The sequence below is a fragment of the Rana temporaria genome, chromosome 5 (assembly GCF_905171775.1).
Source record: "Rana temporaria chromosome 5, aRanTem1.1, whole genome shotgun sequence".
In the NCBI taxonomy this organism is placed as follows: domain Eukaryota; kingdom Metazoa; phylum Chordata; class Amphibia; order Anura; family Ranidae; genus Rana; species Rana temporaria.
Genome location: NC_053493.1, coordinates 146,082,968 through 146,099,121, shown reverse-complemented (window position 1 = coordinate 146,099,121; position 16,154 = coordinate 146,082,968). Strand labels below are relative to the sequence as shown.

At 42.6% G+C, this 16,154-nt stretch overlaps 1 protein-coding gene across 1 annotated transcript in view; it reads right to left on the bottom strand.

Moving 5' to 3' along the window:
- AOAH (acyloxyacyl hydrolase) overlaps positions 1–16,154 on the bottom strand; it is a 198,038-nt gene that overhangs the window by 20,746 nt on the left and 161,138 nt on the right. Inside the window, exons 14-18 of the mRNA XM_040353220.1 lie at positions 14,119–14,155; positions 6,787–6,861; positions 3,164–3,336; positions 2,969–3,027; positions 1,023–1,082 (exon numbers count right to left, since the gene is read on the bottom strand). Coding sequence (XP_040209154.1) covers positions 1,023–1,082; positions 2,969–3,027; positions 3,164–3,336; positions 6,787–6,861; positions 14,119–14,155 — 404 coding nt within the window. The remainder of the gene's footprint in view (positions 1–1,022; positions 1,083–2,968; positions 3,028–3,163; positions 3,337–6,786; positions 6,862–14,118; positions 14,156–16,154) is intronic.

The window sequence follows — 16,154 nt, the reverse complement described above, 5'->3', positions numbered from 1 at the left end:
TAGTAATGATTCTCAATATACTTGCCTGCTAATATACGGTGGCGTAGTCTAAAGCGGGCGGGCGTAAGGGCGCCGAATTCAAATGACTTGGAGGGGGGCGTGTTTGACGGTAATGAGGCTTGACCTCACGTTTTTGACGTTTTTTTTCCACTGCGCATGCGCCGGGCGACTACATTTCCCAGTGTGCATTGCGGTTACGTACGCCGCACGGCCTATTGATTTTGACGTGGACGTAAACGACGTAAATTCCGATTTGCGGACGAGTTACGCAAACAACGTAAAAAATTTGAATCTCACGGCGGGAACAGCGGCCATACTTTAACCTAATAGATGGAATAACTTTAGGCCTGTAATGCGCTACGGAAACGGCGTAAATCGGCTGCGGCGGCCGGGCGTACGTTCGTGAATCGGCGTATAAACTCATTTACATATTCTACGCCGGCCGCAATGGAAGCGCCACCTAGCGGCCATCCAAAATATTGCAACCTAAGATAGGACGGCGCAAGCCGTCGTATCTTAGATATGTTTAAGCGTATCTCTGTTTGAGCATACGCTTAAACATAGGTCGGCGTAGATTCTGAGTTAGGTCGACTTATCTACTGATAAGTCGGCCTAACTCTTACTGAATCTACCTAATAGTCTTCTGGGACCTGTGATGTGTCCCAAAAGACTGCGGTTGAAGGAGTGGGGTGTGATCTGAGCCAGAAGTGGGAGTCGGTACCTGTCAAAATCAGGTACCCACTCCACCCCAAAAAGTGCCAAATGTGGCAGTGGAAGCTTTCCCTTTTGGGTGGAGCTCCGCTTTAAGGGGTCCATTCATTGCCAAAATATTGGCAAAATTTGGAAATTTTAAACCTAATTTTTCCACAATCGGCAAGTGCATTGAGTAAGGCCAGTAAAGATTTCATGTACGGTTCTTGTTCTACACACTAACATGGAAGCACACACAGATGTGATGACCTTATTAATTCCTAGTGTATGTAGGATTATGCCTTTCTTGATTCATACTGTAAGATTATTACCTCTGTGGTTAGATTTCGGATTGTTCCATTTTTGTTCATCCAACCTACACAAGGGTTGATCTAAATATAAAGCAAGCAATTGTCTGGTTAAAAATTGAAATCATTATTCTAAATTGGTTGAAAAATGGACATGTATGTAAAACGTAATTTCACTCAACACAGCATGTGAATCATAATCCTCTAAGGCCCCATACACACGAGAGAATTTATCCGCGGATACGGTCCAGCGGACCGTTTCCACGGATAAATCCTCTCAAAGATTTCCGCAGATTTCTATGCGATGGAGTGTACACACCATCGCATTGAAATCCGCGCGGAAATCCTCTGGCGATGACGTGTCGCGCCGTCGCCGCGATTATGACGCGGCGACGGGCGCGACGCTGTCATATAAGGAATTCCACGCATGCGTCAAATCATTACGACGCGTGCGGGGAATCCCTTTGGACGGATGGATCCGGTAAGTCTGTACAGACGAGCGGATCCATCCGTTGGAATGGATTCCAGCAGATGGATTTGTTGTGCATGTCAGCAAATATCCGATCTGCTAGAATCCATTCCAGGGGATAAATATCCGCGGAAACAGATCCGCTGGCGTGTACACACCATAGGATCTATCCGCAGAAACCCATTTGCTGGGATTTATCTGCGGATGGATTCTATCGTGTGTATGGGGCCTAAGGCTGGATTCACACCTATGCATTTTTACTGCTTTTTGCATTTTGCAGATTTGCACTACAATCCATTTTACATGGATTGTAAAATGGAGAGCAATGGCTGGTCCGATCAGGTTAGCCTAAAAAACTGACAGGCGGACCCAATCGGTCCGTCAGTGTGAAAGGGGCCTTATTGAAGGAAATTTAGGACTGGGTTTACATTATCACCTTATCTGACTTATACTGTTTAATTACATTCAAGAAGGTTAAATATATGGAAACATCTTTCAATTACAAAATTTCCATAACAGTTTTGTTGACACAGAGGGGCAGATTCACAAAGATCTGCCCCGGCGCAGCGTATCTGAGATACGCTACGCCGCCGTAACTTACTTTTTTTGGTTTGAATACTCAACGAATTTGCGCCCTAAGTTACGGCGGCGTAGTGTATCTCTCGCGGCGTAACGGCGCCTAATTCAAATTGGCGAGTAGGGGGGCGTGTTTCATTTAAATGAAGCGCGTCGAATGAACTGCGCATGCGCCGTCCCTAAATTTCCTGCCGTGCATTGCGCTAAATGACGTCGCAAGGACGTCATTTTTTTTAACTTAGACGTGAATTACGTCCATCCCGATTCACGGACGACTTACGCAAAAAAAAAAAAATTCAAAATAAATGCGGGAACGACGAACTTAACATGGCAAGTCTAACTATACGCCGCAAAATAGCAGCTTTAACTATACGCCGGAAAAAGCCGACTAGAGACAACGTAAGAGAATGCGACGGCCGCACGTACGTTCGTGGATCATCGGGAAATAGCTAATTTGCATACTCAACGCGGAAAACGACGAGAACTCCACCCAGCGGACGCCGAAGTATTGCATCTAAGATCCGAAGGTGTACGAAGCCATACGCCTGTCGGATCTAACCCAGATGCCGTCGTATCTTGGTTTGAGGATTCAAACCAAAGATACGACGCGGGAAATTTGAAAGTAGATACGCCGGCGTACTCGCTCTGTGGATCTGCCCCAGAGTATCCAAGCTAACATTAACCTATGTAGTCTGCTAGAAGAAAAATTTGCATCTTCAAACATTCATTTCAAATCAACTGAACAAAACCAAAAACCTGACATTTTACTACTGAAACAATGAAAGCGTAAAATAAACATTAGAGGCTTATATGAAATATGAAGAAATGCATCAAATCTGTTTTCAGATACTCCACTTTTATATTTTCCTATTATTTGACCTGTCATTTGATACATTTAAATGTAATAAATATATATATTTTTTACCGAAAGACAGCTCAGGAAATCATAGAATTGTTCATATGTGACATCCTTGTTTAACTGTCCTGCATTAAGAAAAAAAGAAATGTAAATAGTCATTTGACAATTTAAATTGGAGATGAATACAAATATTCAGTTTATAAATACATATACTGTACTGTATAATAAAGGTGAACAAGCATTGTCAGGAATGTTAATTACCGATAGGATGATATCTGTCATGTAAGGAATCCCAGAGGAATCGTCCGTCAGCTAGTGACATTAAAATTACATGGCTTCCATTTGGTAAATGTTTATCTAGGTATTGAAGATCCTCCATGACATCAGCTTTCATCTCTGCAGGTGTTGTCATTTCTTTAAGTGTATCTGCTTTACTAGAACGCAAGTAAAACAAATATTTTTTAGCTGTTATGCAACTTTTGCATGATAAAAAGTCATATAAATGTAATTTGACCACCTCTCCACCAATCTATGCCAAGCAGCGCTTGCCGTAATAAAAGTAATGTCAGACAGTTTTTACAGCTGCTCATAGGGGCGTCAGGTAATTTGTTTCTTCCTCTAAACGCCCCTGCATGTTCGCCTATCTCAATGCACACATAGGCTTTTAGTAGTGTTTAGTGGTGGGGGCTTTTAGAGGCAGGAAAACCCCTCCCTGCTAGTGTGTCCAGGAGCAACAGAGTTTGGGCAGAAAAAAATGCTTGACACTACTAAAAGCTGCTAAATGGGCCTAAACGCTAGGTGCATTTAGCACTTGACCATTAATTAATTTTAACAGTCAGAATAAATGATTTATTCTGGCAAAGTAAAAGTGGACGTAAACTCAATTTTTTTTTAATGAAGACTTCTACCTGGTACAGTAGAGGATGTCAAGTCATCTGTGCCCAGTCTTGCCACGAAGAGTTAATCCAGCGCTGAGCAATCCTCTTGCATTTTTTTGCTAGGCTAAAAACCGACAGAGAAATCTGTGTCGCCACATCCCCCACTGCTGTGACTTGCACCTGTTTTCTTCCTCTGCTCGTGCTCAAGAAACTACAATTCCCATCATGCCTAGTCATGTCTGTGAATGTGAGAGCTTTTTCAATGCCTCATGGGATGTGTAGTTCTGCAACAGCTGGAGGGCTGTAAATTGAGGATCCCTGTTCTATGTGCTGATAAAGTGGTTTATAGCAAATCACTGGGTCTCACTGCTTGATTTAGGATTGTCTGTTAAGATTGCTTATACTAGGAGCTACATGGCCGGACCAATGTGGGTACAAGTTGAAATGACTAATGTTTCTGGATCTGCTGAAGGTCAAGGAAGGCACCAGTTTCTAGAATAATGGAGTGCTGTCAAGTATAAATATATCAAGAAGGTGACTAAAGTAAATACAGTAAAACCTTGGTTTGAGAGTAACCTGGTTTAAGAGCATTTTGCAAGACAAACAACATTTTTTAATAAAATTTGACTTGATATACAAGCAATGTCTTGATAAACAAGTAGCGTCATGTCACAACTATAAAAGAGAAGAGAGGCTCCTCTAAGTGTAGCAAAAAGGTTACATTTAATGAAGGTACAACATTTAGCAACATACTCCCACGCCTCTATTCTATTTTATGTAGCGCTACCCCCGAAGGAGCCGCTGATTTGTTGTTGGGATTGGCGTATTAAGTTACCTTAGTGCTGTCTAGGAGTGTAATTGGAGAACAGAGTATTGAGCGAATGTCCAGGCAAGTGGTTCCCAATCCTGCCCTCAAGTACCCACAACAGGCCATGTTTGCAGGTTATCCTTTATCTTGCACAGGTGCTTTAAATCCGAGTCATTGGCTTGGTATTTTGGACAGCTGTTTTATCTAAGAGAAATTCCCAAAACATGACATGTTGGGGGTACTTGAGGACAGGGTTGAGAACCACTGTTCTAGGGGGAGTAGTGTTGTGATCTACACAAGGGAGTTATAGGGGTTGATTAACTAAAGCTGGAGAGTAAAACATCTGGTGCAACTGTGCATGGTAGCCAATCAGCTTCAAACTCAAGTCTGTTCAATTAAGTATTACCAAAAAACCTGGAAGCTGATTGGTTATTATGCAGAGCTGCACCAGATTTTGAACTCCCCAGCTTTACTAAATCAGTCCTATAGTTTTTGATAATTTATACATATATTATGCATCTACTGTGCACCAATAATCTGTTTGGTCTTGCATATGTTCCACCACTTAAGGTTGTTTCCCCACTATTCTGTATAATGTGTAAATGTGGTAAACAGAATAAAGATATTTAATGATTGAGTGCCAGATGAAAGCATGACAGTACCCAATATGGTTATGAATAAAAACGTTGTACTAGAATACGGGATTTCCAAAATACATATGAAGATGCTGCGGTTACGTATCATCTTATAATAACAGGCAGCAGTGAGAGACTCCAGTTAAGTATCAGAACTTTGACACTGGTGAATGGTGAGAACTGTCACCACCATGAGTGTGACATCTGAGCTATTTTTGTGTAGAATTTCAAATCCCCATTCAGATATAGTTATTTTCTTTAGAGTCAATATCTCTGACAAGGCTGGGGTGTTTATCCAAACTGTAAATTACCTTTGGTACCAGATATCAACACTGTCATCCAAGTGATCATATTGTATGCACCTGTGAAGTTTATGTAGAATGGGATTCATGATACTGCGGTTCACTTAATAGCTTGGGTGGTACCGAGACCCAGGGGCGGACTGACCATTCAGGCACTGCCCGAGGGCCCCATGCCACTAGGGGGCCCCATCAGGTTTTCAAGCCTAAGTAAAACCAGGGACAGTATGTACAAATCTGTGTTTTTTTTTTTTAAATCCCAAGATTATAGCTGCCCTGCTTCTCCATTACCTTTTCAGTGTGTGTATTCTGTGTGTATGTATTGTGTGTCTGTGTATACTGTATGTATACTGTATGTGTGTATACTGTGTGGCCTCATAATCTATTGCCTGGGGGCCCCATAATCTCCTATTGCCCAGGGGCCCTATAATCTCCTATTGTCCAGGGACCCCATAATCTCCAATTGCCCGGGGGCCCCATGAGTTGTCAGTCTGCCCCTGCCGAGACCTGTAGATGGCCTGTAACTGACAGAAGTTATATATTGTATATCACTATTGTGCCTTTGTTGCAATGTCTTTAGAGACATGATTATATAACCTACAGGGATTTTTTTCTGTTGCCAAGATGCTCATATATTGAAAAGCTTGGGTTATAATCATTTTACCTAGAGTTAACATTTCTCTTGTGGGGAGGCTTTCTATGGCCATCGTTGTTCTATTTGATGCACTGGCAGCAGGAGTGCTCATCAGAAACCTCCTGTAGTACTGCCTTAATGGTGCCAAATTTTGCAATAACATCATTATAATAAGTGCAGTGAGCTCCTTGGTGTCTGCTGCGACCAACCCTCTCAGTAAGGTCCTGTTGTTTGAATGGTGGTCCTACATTTGAAGCATTTGCCTCTTTGTCTGCTGTTCTATCTATAGAGATTTGTCTATTATAGATGATTGAAAATACTTATGAAGTTCTTGGAAAAGACATATAAGTTGGCTGGTTTTCTGCTCTAAATGTTCCTTTTGATTATGTATGCATTGTACAATGCTGCGCGGATCACCTTATTCAATCATGCTGTCTACTTCCATGGTTTGTGTAGGTTATTCATAGGGCTTTGCCTTTATCCTTCAAGCTTGTGAACTGTTTAATTTCCTCTACTTGTAACGGTTAAAATGACAGCAAATAGAGCCTTGTGAATGACTGTATGATTGCTTATATCCCCTTTCCTTACAGTTTCATGAATAGGCAGTTATATTCTTTGCATGAAACTTACTTATTGCAGACGTCATTGCCAATCAATCCATAAAAAACAACCACAGGTTTGTCAATTTCTTGATTCCGTGCCAAACTGAAATACAAAATGAAAACAATGTTAAATTAGTATTAAATCCAGAACCAAAAATGTAATATATTGCATGTGGTGGCTGCATCAGTTTTCATTTTATAGCCTTTTTTCATTTTGTTTTCATCTGGTGAACCGGACTCTAATACACCTCCTGTATTAGAGTTCCCCCAATCTGGATAAATCAACACAGGAGGCACAGCAGACAGCAGTATGGTCAGTCTGTGAGGGAGGGGAGTGTTAAACGTACTAACAGATTTAAATACACAAGCAAATACAAGCCAGCTCACACTTTATAATAATTTACAACAAACTGTTTTGTCCCTTTTAGGATAAAGGTTTTACTTGAATAAAAGCTGGTCATTGTAAGTACCACTGCAAGTGTTAAATGGTTTGTCGCCTCCTTGTAAACTGATACATTCTGCTTGAGAGCTTGAGCTTTAAAAAAAAAAAACGAGGTTACTGACTGAATTACCAGATAAAAATAGAAGAACGAAAGCCTAAAAACCGGTGAGCAGTATGAGGTGGGTAAAATCAGTATAGCTATCAAACCTTGTCTATCCCTCCATAGTTTAGATTCGATTTTTGGCCACCAAAAGGGGGAAGACATACATGGGTTTGATAACCCAAATAAAGTTTTATGGAGGAAGATTTAGAATGATATAGGAATAAGAATTACAAGCTGACAATCTAAGTGGTACCTTATGCAACAGGATATCTTTGAAAATGTAATGCATGCACCAAAATAATATACTGTATTACTTGCAGCTAAACTTTGGCTGATATATACATTAGCTAAATTAAACTAGGGATGGATTTTTGGGCATCTAAAGGGGAAGACTATCACACTTGGGTTTGATAACCCAAAGAAAATTATTTGGAGGAAGCTTTAGATAGATCTAGGAATAAGAATTACAAGCTGACAATCTAAATCAGGGGTGCCCAACCTTTTGAAGAGTAAGGGCCACTTAAGTGACTTGGTAATTGGTCGCGGGCCACAATATGAGCCCTCTGATCCGCCTATATAGAAGGGGACAGATACCCTTCTGTTTTTTTTAGTGGATTGGATTGAAGGTAGGCGAGTGTAAATGGACACAAGTCTGATTACATCTACTGCTCCGTAGAGGTGAATGGAGGGTCCACTGATGTGAAAGGGGTCTAAGGCTGCATTCACACTAATGCGCTGTGGTTTACCCACACCACGGGTGCAACGCAGTGCACCTGTGGCTTTCCAGCGGGTTAGCTGCACTTTGCCATAGACTTCTATCATATCCTGCAGGTGTGGAACATTGTCTGAAAGCGCACCAAACCTGCAGGTTAAAACAGTGCATTTGGTATCACTCCGCTTGTGGCAGTAGCCGGCGCTATACAAGAAGCATCAGCTTATGCAGCTCTGCTGCGCAGTCTCTTGCTTCCTCTACTGCCGTCTTCATTCACAAAACCGATGCTCTGGGATGGCGGGTTGGAAAACTGCGTTCTGGGCTTGCCAACCCACCATCCCAGAGAAGTAGGTCGCGGGCCACATCAGAGGGTTCTGCGGGCCACATGTGGCCCCTGGGCCACTGGTTGGGCACCCCTGATCTAAATGGTATTTATATAAAGGCATTTTATGGCAATTTTATGTAATGGCATAGCTTTTAAAATGTAATGCATGCACTATAATAATATACTGTATTATTTGCAGCTAAACTTCACAAGAAGGGCTTTGCAGAGGAGAAACGGTGATTAAAATCAGTGTCCAGGAAAATTGAAGAAGGTTATTCCAGAACAATTTAGATGATTAGGATTGTATCAGCAACAATGCATGCTATGAAAATTGCAGGAAAGATACTTAAAGCGGGGGTTCACCCTTAGAGGGCACTTTTCTCCCTTAGATTCCTGCTCGTTTTTACTAGGGGAATCGGCTATTTATTTTAAAATATGTGCAGTACTTACCCGTTTACGAGATGCATCCTCTCCGTCGCTTCCGGGTATGGGCTGCGGGAATGGGCGTTCCTTCTTGATTGACAGTCTTCCGAGAGGCTTCCGACGGTCGCATCCATCGCGTCACGATTTTCCGAAAGAAGCCGAACGTCGGTGCGCAGGCGCAGTATAGAGCCGCACCGACGTTCGGCTTCTTTCGGCTACGAGTGACGCGATGGATGCGCCCGTCGGAAGCCTCTCGGAAGGCTGTCAATCAAGAAGGAACGCCCGCTCCCGAAGACCCATACCCGGAAGCGACGGAAGAAGATGCAGCTCGAAAACGGGTAAGTACTGCTCATATTTTAATACAAATAGCCGATTCCCCTAGACCGAACGAGCAGGAAGCTAAGGGGAGAAATTTTTTTTTTTTATAAATGGGTGAACTCCCGCTTTAAACTGAAACATGCTGGGGTCAGGTCACTGTTGATTGTTGCTCATGCTCTTGAAGCAGATCACATACAACGCTTATAAACTAAAAGATTAGGGGGTTAACACTTCATGTGTTGGAACTTCAGTCTGGTTAATGCACATGTATTGTAGATTGGTCACTAATGGAATAATTCACATACTCAGAAGGTGTAAAGCTGGCTAGAGCGTCCCCGTGTACTAGAGGGACCATCTCACTGTTTGTATGGATACTGGAGAGTGATGTGAGGAAACCACGCATTTGTCTAAGGCTCGCCAGTTCCTAAATGTCTTGCAGGACAATTTCATGGGTCAGATGGTAGACGCACCAACTAGAAACAAGGTGTTACTAGATCTACTGATTACCAACAATACAGACCTGATCACGGATGTGAAAATATGGGGCAATTTAGGAAACAGCAATCACAGGTCAATTGGCTTCAGTATAAATCACACAAATAGGAAACACAAGGGGAAAACAAAGACACTGAATTTCAAAAGAGCCAACTTCCTTAAACTACGAACCTTGCTGTATAATTTGGGATAAAATCTTAGAAACAAAGAACACGGAGGAGAGATGGGTTTGCTTTAAGAGCATATTAAATAAGGGCATTAGCCAGTGCATCCCAATGGGAGATGGATTTAAATGAGCTAACAAAAGTCCTGGATGGCTTAACTCTAATGTAAAAATGCATATAAAAGAAAAGGAGAAGGCCTTCAGAAAATACAAGGCTGAGGGATCATCATCAGCATTCAGACTTTACAAAGAATACAACAAGATATCCAAGGGTGCAATTAGGGCAGCTAAGATAGAACACGAAAGACACATAGCGGAGGATAACAAAAAAATCCCCAAAAATGATTTAAGTATATAAACAGTAAAAAAGGATGACAGACTGTATTGGCCCATAAAAGAATGAGGAAGGACATCTGGTTACAAAGGATGGGGAGATGGCGAAGGAATTGAATTTATTCTTCTCCTTAGTCTTCAGGAGGGATTTGGGGGGCTTCAGTAAGCAAAACTGCAGTATTTGTCCTCATGACACACCACAGGAAGCACCCTCATGGCTAACAGAGGCGAGAATTAGAAATAGACTTGGGAAACGTAACATTAATAAGTCACCGGGACCAGATGGCTTGCACCCAAGGGTACTTAGGGAACTCAGTCAAGAAATTGCCAGACCATTTTTCCTAATTTTTACTGACAGTCTACTAACTGGAATGGTACCAGCTGATTGGAGAAATACCAATGTAGCACCAATATTTAAAAAAATACATCCCTGGGAATTACAGACCAGTTAGCCCAACATCAATAGTATACAAGCTCTTGGAGGAGATAAGGGACTATATACAAGATTTTATGGATTCATGAAGAATCGTTCTTGCCAAACCAATCTATTAGCCTTCTATGAGGAGGTGAGCTGCCATCTAGATAAAGCCTGTAGACGTGGTATATCTGGATTTTTCAAAAGCATTTGACACAGTTCCCCATAAACGTTTACTGTACAATGTAAGGTTAGTTGGCATTAAACCATAGGGTGAGTACATGGATTGAAAACTGGCTACAAGGGCGAGTTCAGAGGGTGGTGAAAAATGTGGAATACTCAGAATTGTCAGGGGTGAGAAGTGGGGTCCCCCAGGGTTCTGTGCTGGGACCAATCCTGTTTAATTTGTTCATGAATGACCTGGAGGATGGGGTAAAAAGCTCAATCTCTGTATTTGCGGATGACACTAAGCTAAGCAGGGCAATCATTTCTCTGCAGGATGTGGAAACCTTGCAAGAAGATCTGAACAAATGAATGAGGTGGACAACTACATGACAAATGAGGTTTAATGTAGACATTTTTTAAATAATGCATTTGGGTGTTAAAAACGTGAATGCAATCTACTTACTCGGGGATGAACCCTGAGGGGTAATCTAGGTTGGAAAAGGACCTGGGGGTCCTAGTAGATGATAAGGTCAGCAATAGCATGCAATGCCAAGCTGCTGCTAACAAAGAAAACAAAATATTGGCATGCATTAAAAAGGGGATTAACTCCAGGGATAAAGCGATAATTCTGCCACTCTACAAGACTCTGGTCCGGCCCCATCTGGAGTATGCTGTCCAGTTCTAGGCACCAGTACTCAGGAAGGATGTACTGGAAATGGCGCGAGTACAGAAAAGGGCAACAAAGCTAATAAAGCATCTGGAGGATATTAGTTATGAAGAAAAGTTGCGAGCACTGAACTTATTCTCTCTGGAGAAGAGACGCTTGAGAGGGGATATGATTTCAATAAACAATAATATACTGGTGACCCCACAATAGGGATAAAACTTTTTTTGCAGAAGGGAGTTTAATAAGACACATGACCACTCACTAAAATAAGAAGAAAAGAGGTTTAACCTTAAACTGCGTAGAGCACAGGTGTCAAACACAAATCCAGCGGGCCGAATCCGGCCCTCCAGGCCATTTCATGTGACCCTCGCACCTCTACTGCAGCTGCAGGAGAGGTCCAACCCTCCTCTGGTCCTCCTCCAGATCCCTACTTTCTGCTTTCAAGCAATGCATCCAGCTTCTTCCCAGCAGCAGCATAAGGAAAAGGGGTGCACTGTGATGTAAGGAAGAGTGGGGGACTCAACTTCTGATGGTGGGGTGGCTCTTGACATCTAATGTAAAGGGAGGGGATGCGCTGGACATCTAATCTTACAGATACAACCGACCCTTTTGAGGACAATCATAATGCTGATGCGTCCCACGATGAAATTGAGTTTGACACCCCTGGCGTAGAAGGTTCTTTACACTAAGAGCAGCAAGGATGCTAAATCCTTATAGATGTCTGTATCCATATAGCCTGAATTTTTCGAAAATCAAGAAGCTATGGCAATATACAGTACAGTAGGTCTGCATGTTTTCTGGTTCACACACTCAGCAGCCACATGTTGGAGCATGTAAAAAATCATATGAAAAGCCAGTAAAAAATGTTTACTTGCAGGGGAATACAACTCAGATTTAAAAGTTAAAGATTGTTGTAATGTTTTCTGGCTTGCATTTGCAATTTACAGATGGTTTTTAATTGCTTCCTTGGGTACCGATTAAAGGTAAACCTTTCAATAATTAAAAGTAGCTGGCATAGCTTACAGTAGCTTGCTGAGGGCGCTGGAAGTCCCAAAGCCCGGAATGTTCTAATAATCAAATCTCATTTATTTTTTCCAGAGAAAGTCAAGTGATGATCTGTAACATTTGGGAAGGAAATAGGTAGTGTTCTATTCGTTCTACAAAAATCATGATTTACATATTATAGAACCCCAGGTTTGGGACCCATAGGGTGCTCAAAATGCTATATCAGTTATGTGAAGGCCCCTAGACGTGTTTATATTCCACTAATGATGCCAATTTAATTACTCCTAGATACTACATACTAAGGAATGAGGTGTAGTTGCTGGACCCAAATCCTTCTTAGGAAATAGGATTAAATGAATAAGAAAAATATTTTTTAGTCTAAGCTTTTTTCTTACTTCTGGCTCCAATAAACAGTTACATCCACTAAATGTAGAAGATCATACCCCACGTGCCTTGTATTAAACATCAAACTATGTCCTTTGTGAATAGTGTATTTTCGTTATTTCCAGTTTTATAGTGCCAGAATAATGTACACAGTAGAGCTGCCTGATTTTGGCTAAAATAAATAGAATAAAATTAAAATAAGGATCACGATTCTCTTACGATTCTTGCGGTGTAACATCATCTTTCACATTATATAAAAAAATTACTGTTTTTTCTTTTTTTTTATTAATTAAAGTGTATTTTTTTTAAATTGCGTTTGAAATACTGCTGCGCAAATACGGTGTGACATAAAATATTGCAACAACCACCAATTTATTCTCTAGGGTCTCTGCTAAAAACAAATATATCGGCCCGGATTCACATACAGCGGCGCATAGTTATGCCGGCGTAGCGTATCAAATATACGCTACGCCGACGTAGCGCAGAGCGGCGAGCACAGTATTCACAAAGCACTTGCTCCCAAATCTACGCTGGGTTCCCTCGGCGTAACTCGTCGTAAGTGGCAGTGGGCGTGAGCCATGCTAATGAGGCGTGACCCCATGTAAATGATGGACTGAGCGTCATAAAGATAGATTAACGTACGGCGCATGCGCTGTCCCGTGGACGCATCCCAGTGCGCATTCTCAGAATCACGTTGAAACAACTGCCTAAGTTACGTCGAATCACTGTCTACGTCTTGAACGTAACCTACGCCCAGCCCTATTCACGTACTACTACGTAAACAACGTAAAATACGACGGCTGTTCCCTGGTCCATACCTTTGCATGAGTTGCGCCTCATAGATGGGGAATAACTTTACGTTGGGCGTACGACCTACGTAAACCGCCGTATATTAATGCGCCGGGTGCAAGTACGTTTGTGAATCGGCGTATCTCACTCATTTGCATATTTGAATCGTAAATTAATTGGAGCGCCCTTTGCGGCCAGCGTAAATATGCGCCCACGATACGACGGTGTAGGAAACTTACGTCGGTCGGATGAAGCCTAGTTTCAGGCGTATCTTGCTTTCAGAGTCAGGCGCATAGATACGACGGTGCATATGTGCACTTACGCGGCGTATCTCGAGATACGTCGGCGTAAGTGCTACGTGAATCCGGGCCATCATGTTTGGGTGTTCCAAGTAATTTTCTAGCAGAATTTTTTTTATTTATTTATTAGTGTTTTCTCATATAAATTAGCACGGTTTGCACTGACAATTTTCTTGTTCACCTGTGGGGGAAGCGCGGATTGCCCATGCTTCACAGCAAAGCATGTTTGTCAGCAAGGTGCATTGGGGTGCCATTCAGTGGTCTTAATGGCACACAAACACATGCAGTGTTTTTTTTTTTTTTTCATTTTAAGTAGAATTACCTTTTTAAATAATTCTTTAAATTGCCTGCTGAACCACCTGTCAAGAAACAGAAACAGAAGATATTGTGAATACACATTAAATTGAATACACAACTCCAAAAAGCAGTCTGGTATATTTTTAAAATTCTTAGGCCCCATACACACGATAGAATCCATGCGCTTGAATTTATCCGCGGATCGGTTTCAGCGGATCGGCGGATTTATCTGTTGATCCGCTGTCACGTACACACTAGCGTATAAAAATCCCCGCGAACCAGAACGTATGCAGCGTAAACCACGTAAGACGTCACTATAAAGGGGAAGACCAAAGTCAACGGCGCCGCCCTCTGTTCCGCTTTTGCTAGTTCCGTGTGACCGCGTGCTAGTGAAGGTTTGGTTAGAGCCGATTCGTGCTTTTCAGTCTCCGTGGTTTGACAGGTGGTATTCTTGGGTTCAGTGCGTGTGCTTGCGGGTTTGCAGTTGGCATTCGGGCACAGGCTTTCAGCACGTTTCCGCGTACTGTGCGCTCGTATCTGTGTGTCGTGCGGGCTTAGCAGGTTGTGCTGGATTTGATTGTGCTTTCTGTTGGAGTGTGTTCTTGACTGACCAGCCTGTCGGTTTGAATCCATGATGGAGCAGCATCGTCGATTCTCGCGAATTGGTGGTGTTTATGGGTTTGCTTATGGACAGGCTCAGCGAATCAGTTGTTTGGGCAGGAACACTGGGAGGAGGCGTTTCTGGACCAAGAATTGGTTGCGCCAGCGTGACCATTTTTCACATATGCCTCTGCTTAGGGAACTCCAGGAGAATAATCCTGATGATTTCAGGAATTTTCTCCGCATGACGGACCCCGTATTCAACCGTCTGCTGGAACTTCTGTCCCCCTATATCACGAGGCAGGACACTGTGATGCGGGAATCCATCACGGCCGAGCAGAGGCTTATTGCCACGTTGCGGTACCTGGCGACTGGGAGGAGCCTGCAGGACCTCAAGTTCTCCACAGGCATCTCTCCCCAGTCGCTTGGGGTCATCATACCGGAGACGTGTACTGCCATCATACATGTTCTGCAGGAGGAGTATATTAAGGTAAGTTCCCTAATTTTAACATCACAATGTTTTTTTTTTAAATGTGTGAGAAAGTCTAATTTTTTTTTCTTCCATAATAACCATGAGATTTGAATCTGCTGTGTGTGGGATGTTCCCTTTTCTCCCCATGCATGTTGTTAACCTTAAAAAAATTTTATTTGGGCCTACCTGCATATTTTGTCCTTACCCACCATAAACCTGTCCAGCATGCTTTGCTAGGCCCAAACACACCTAGCCAATTTTTGAATTTGTGGCTAATCAATTGTAGCTCTGCCCCCCCCCCTCCTCCCCCCTGAAATTAGTTTATTGCTCTATCATCAGAGGGATGTGGAGTCTGATAATTAAGTGGGCCTATATTGTTTTAACTAAATACTCACTTCACAATGATGTTATGAAATTTGAATCCTGTTGTTGAAGTTGCACAATGTGATGGTTTTTGTATTGTGATTGCAATGTTTATCTGATAAATTACTGAAAATTTTTTTTTGGTTTGTCCCCACAGCTACCCTCCACACCACAGGAATGGCAGTCTGTGGCTTCCCAATTTGCCCAGCGTTGTGATTTTCCGAACTGCGGTGGAGCAATAGATGGGAAGCACGTCCGCATTGTGCCCCCACCCCACTCGGGGTCCGACTATTTTAACTACAAGGGTTTTCATAGTATCGTGTTGATGGCGGTGGTGTCGGCACAGTATGAGTTTCTCTATGTGGACGTGGGGAAGAACGGCCGGCTGTCAGATGGGGGAGTGTTCTCACGGACTGAATTCTACGATCGTCTACAAACTGGTGGTCTGGCACTGCCACCAGATGAAGATAATGTGGAAGGACTTCCGTTTGTGTTCCTAGCGGACGAAGCTTTCGGGCTTGGACCTAACCTAATGCGGCCTTTTCCCCAGAGGACCCTCACCTACGAGAGGAGGGTGTTCAATTATCGGTTGTCCAGAGCTCGGAGGGTAGTCGAGAATGCCTTTG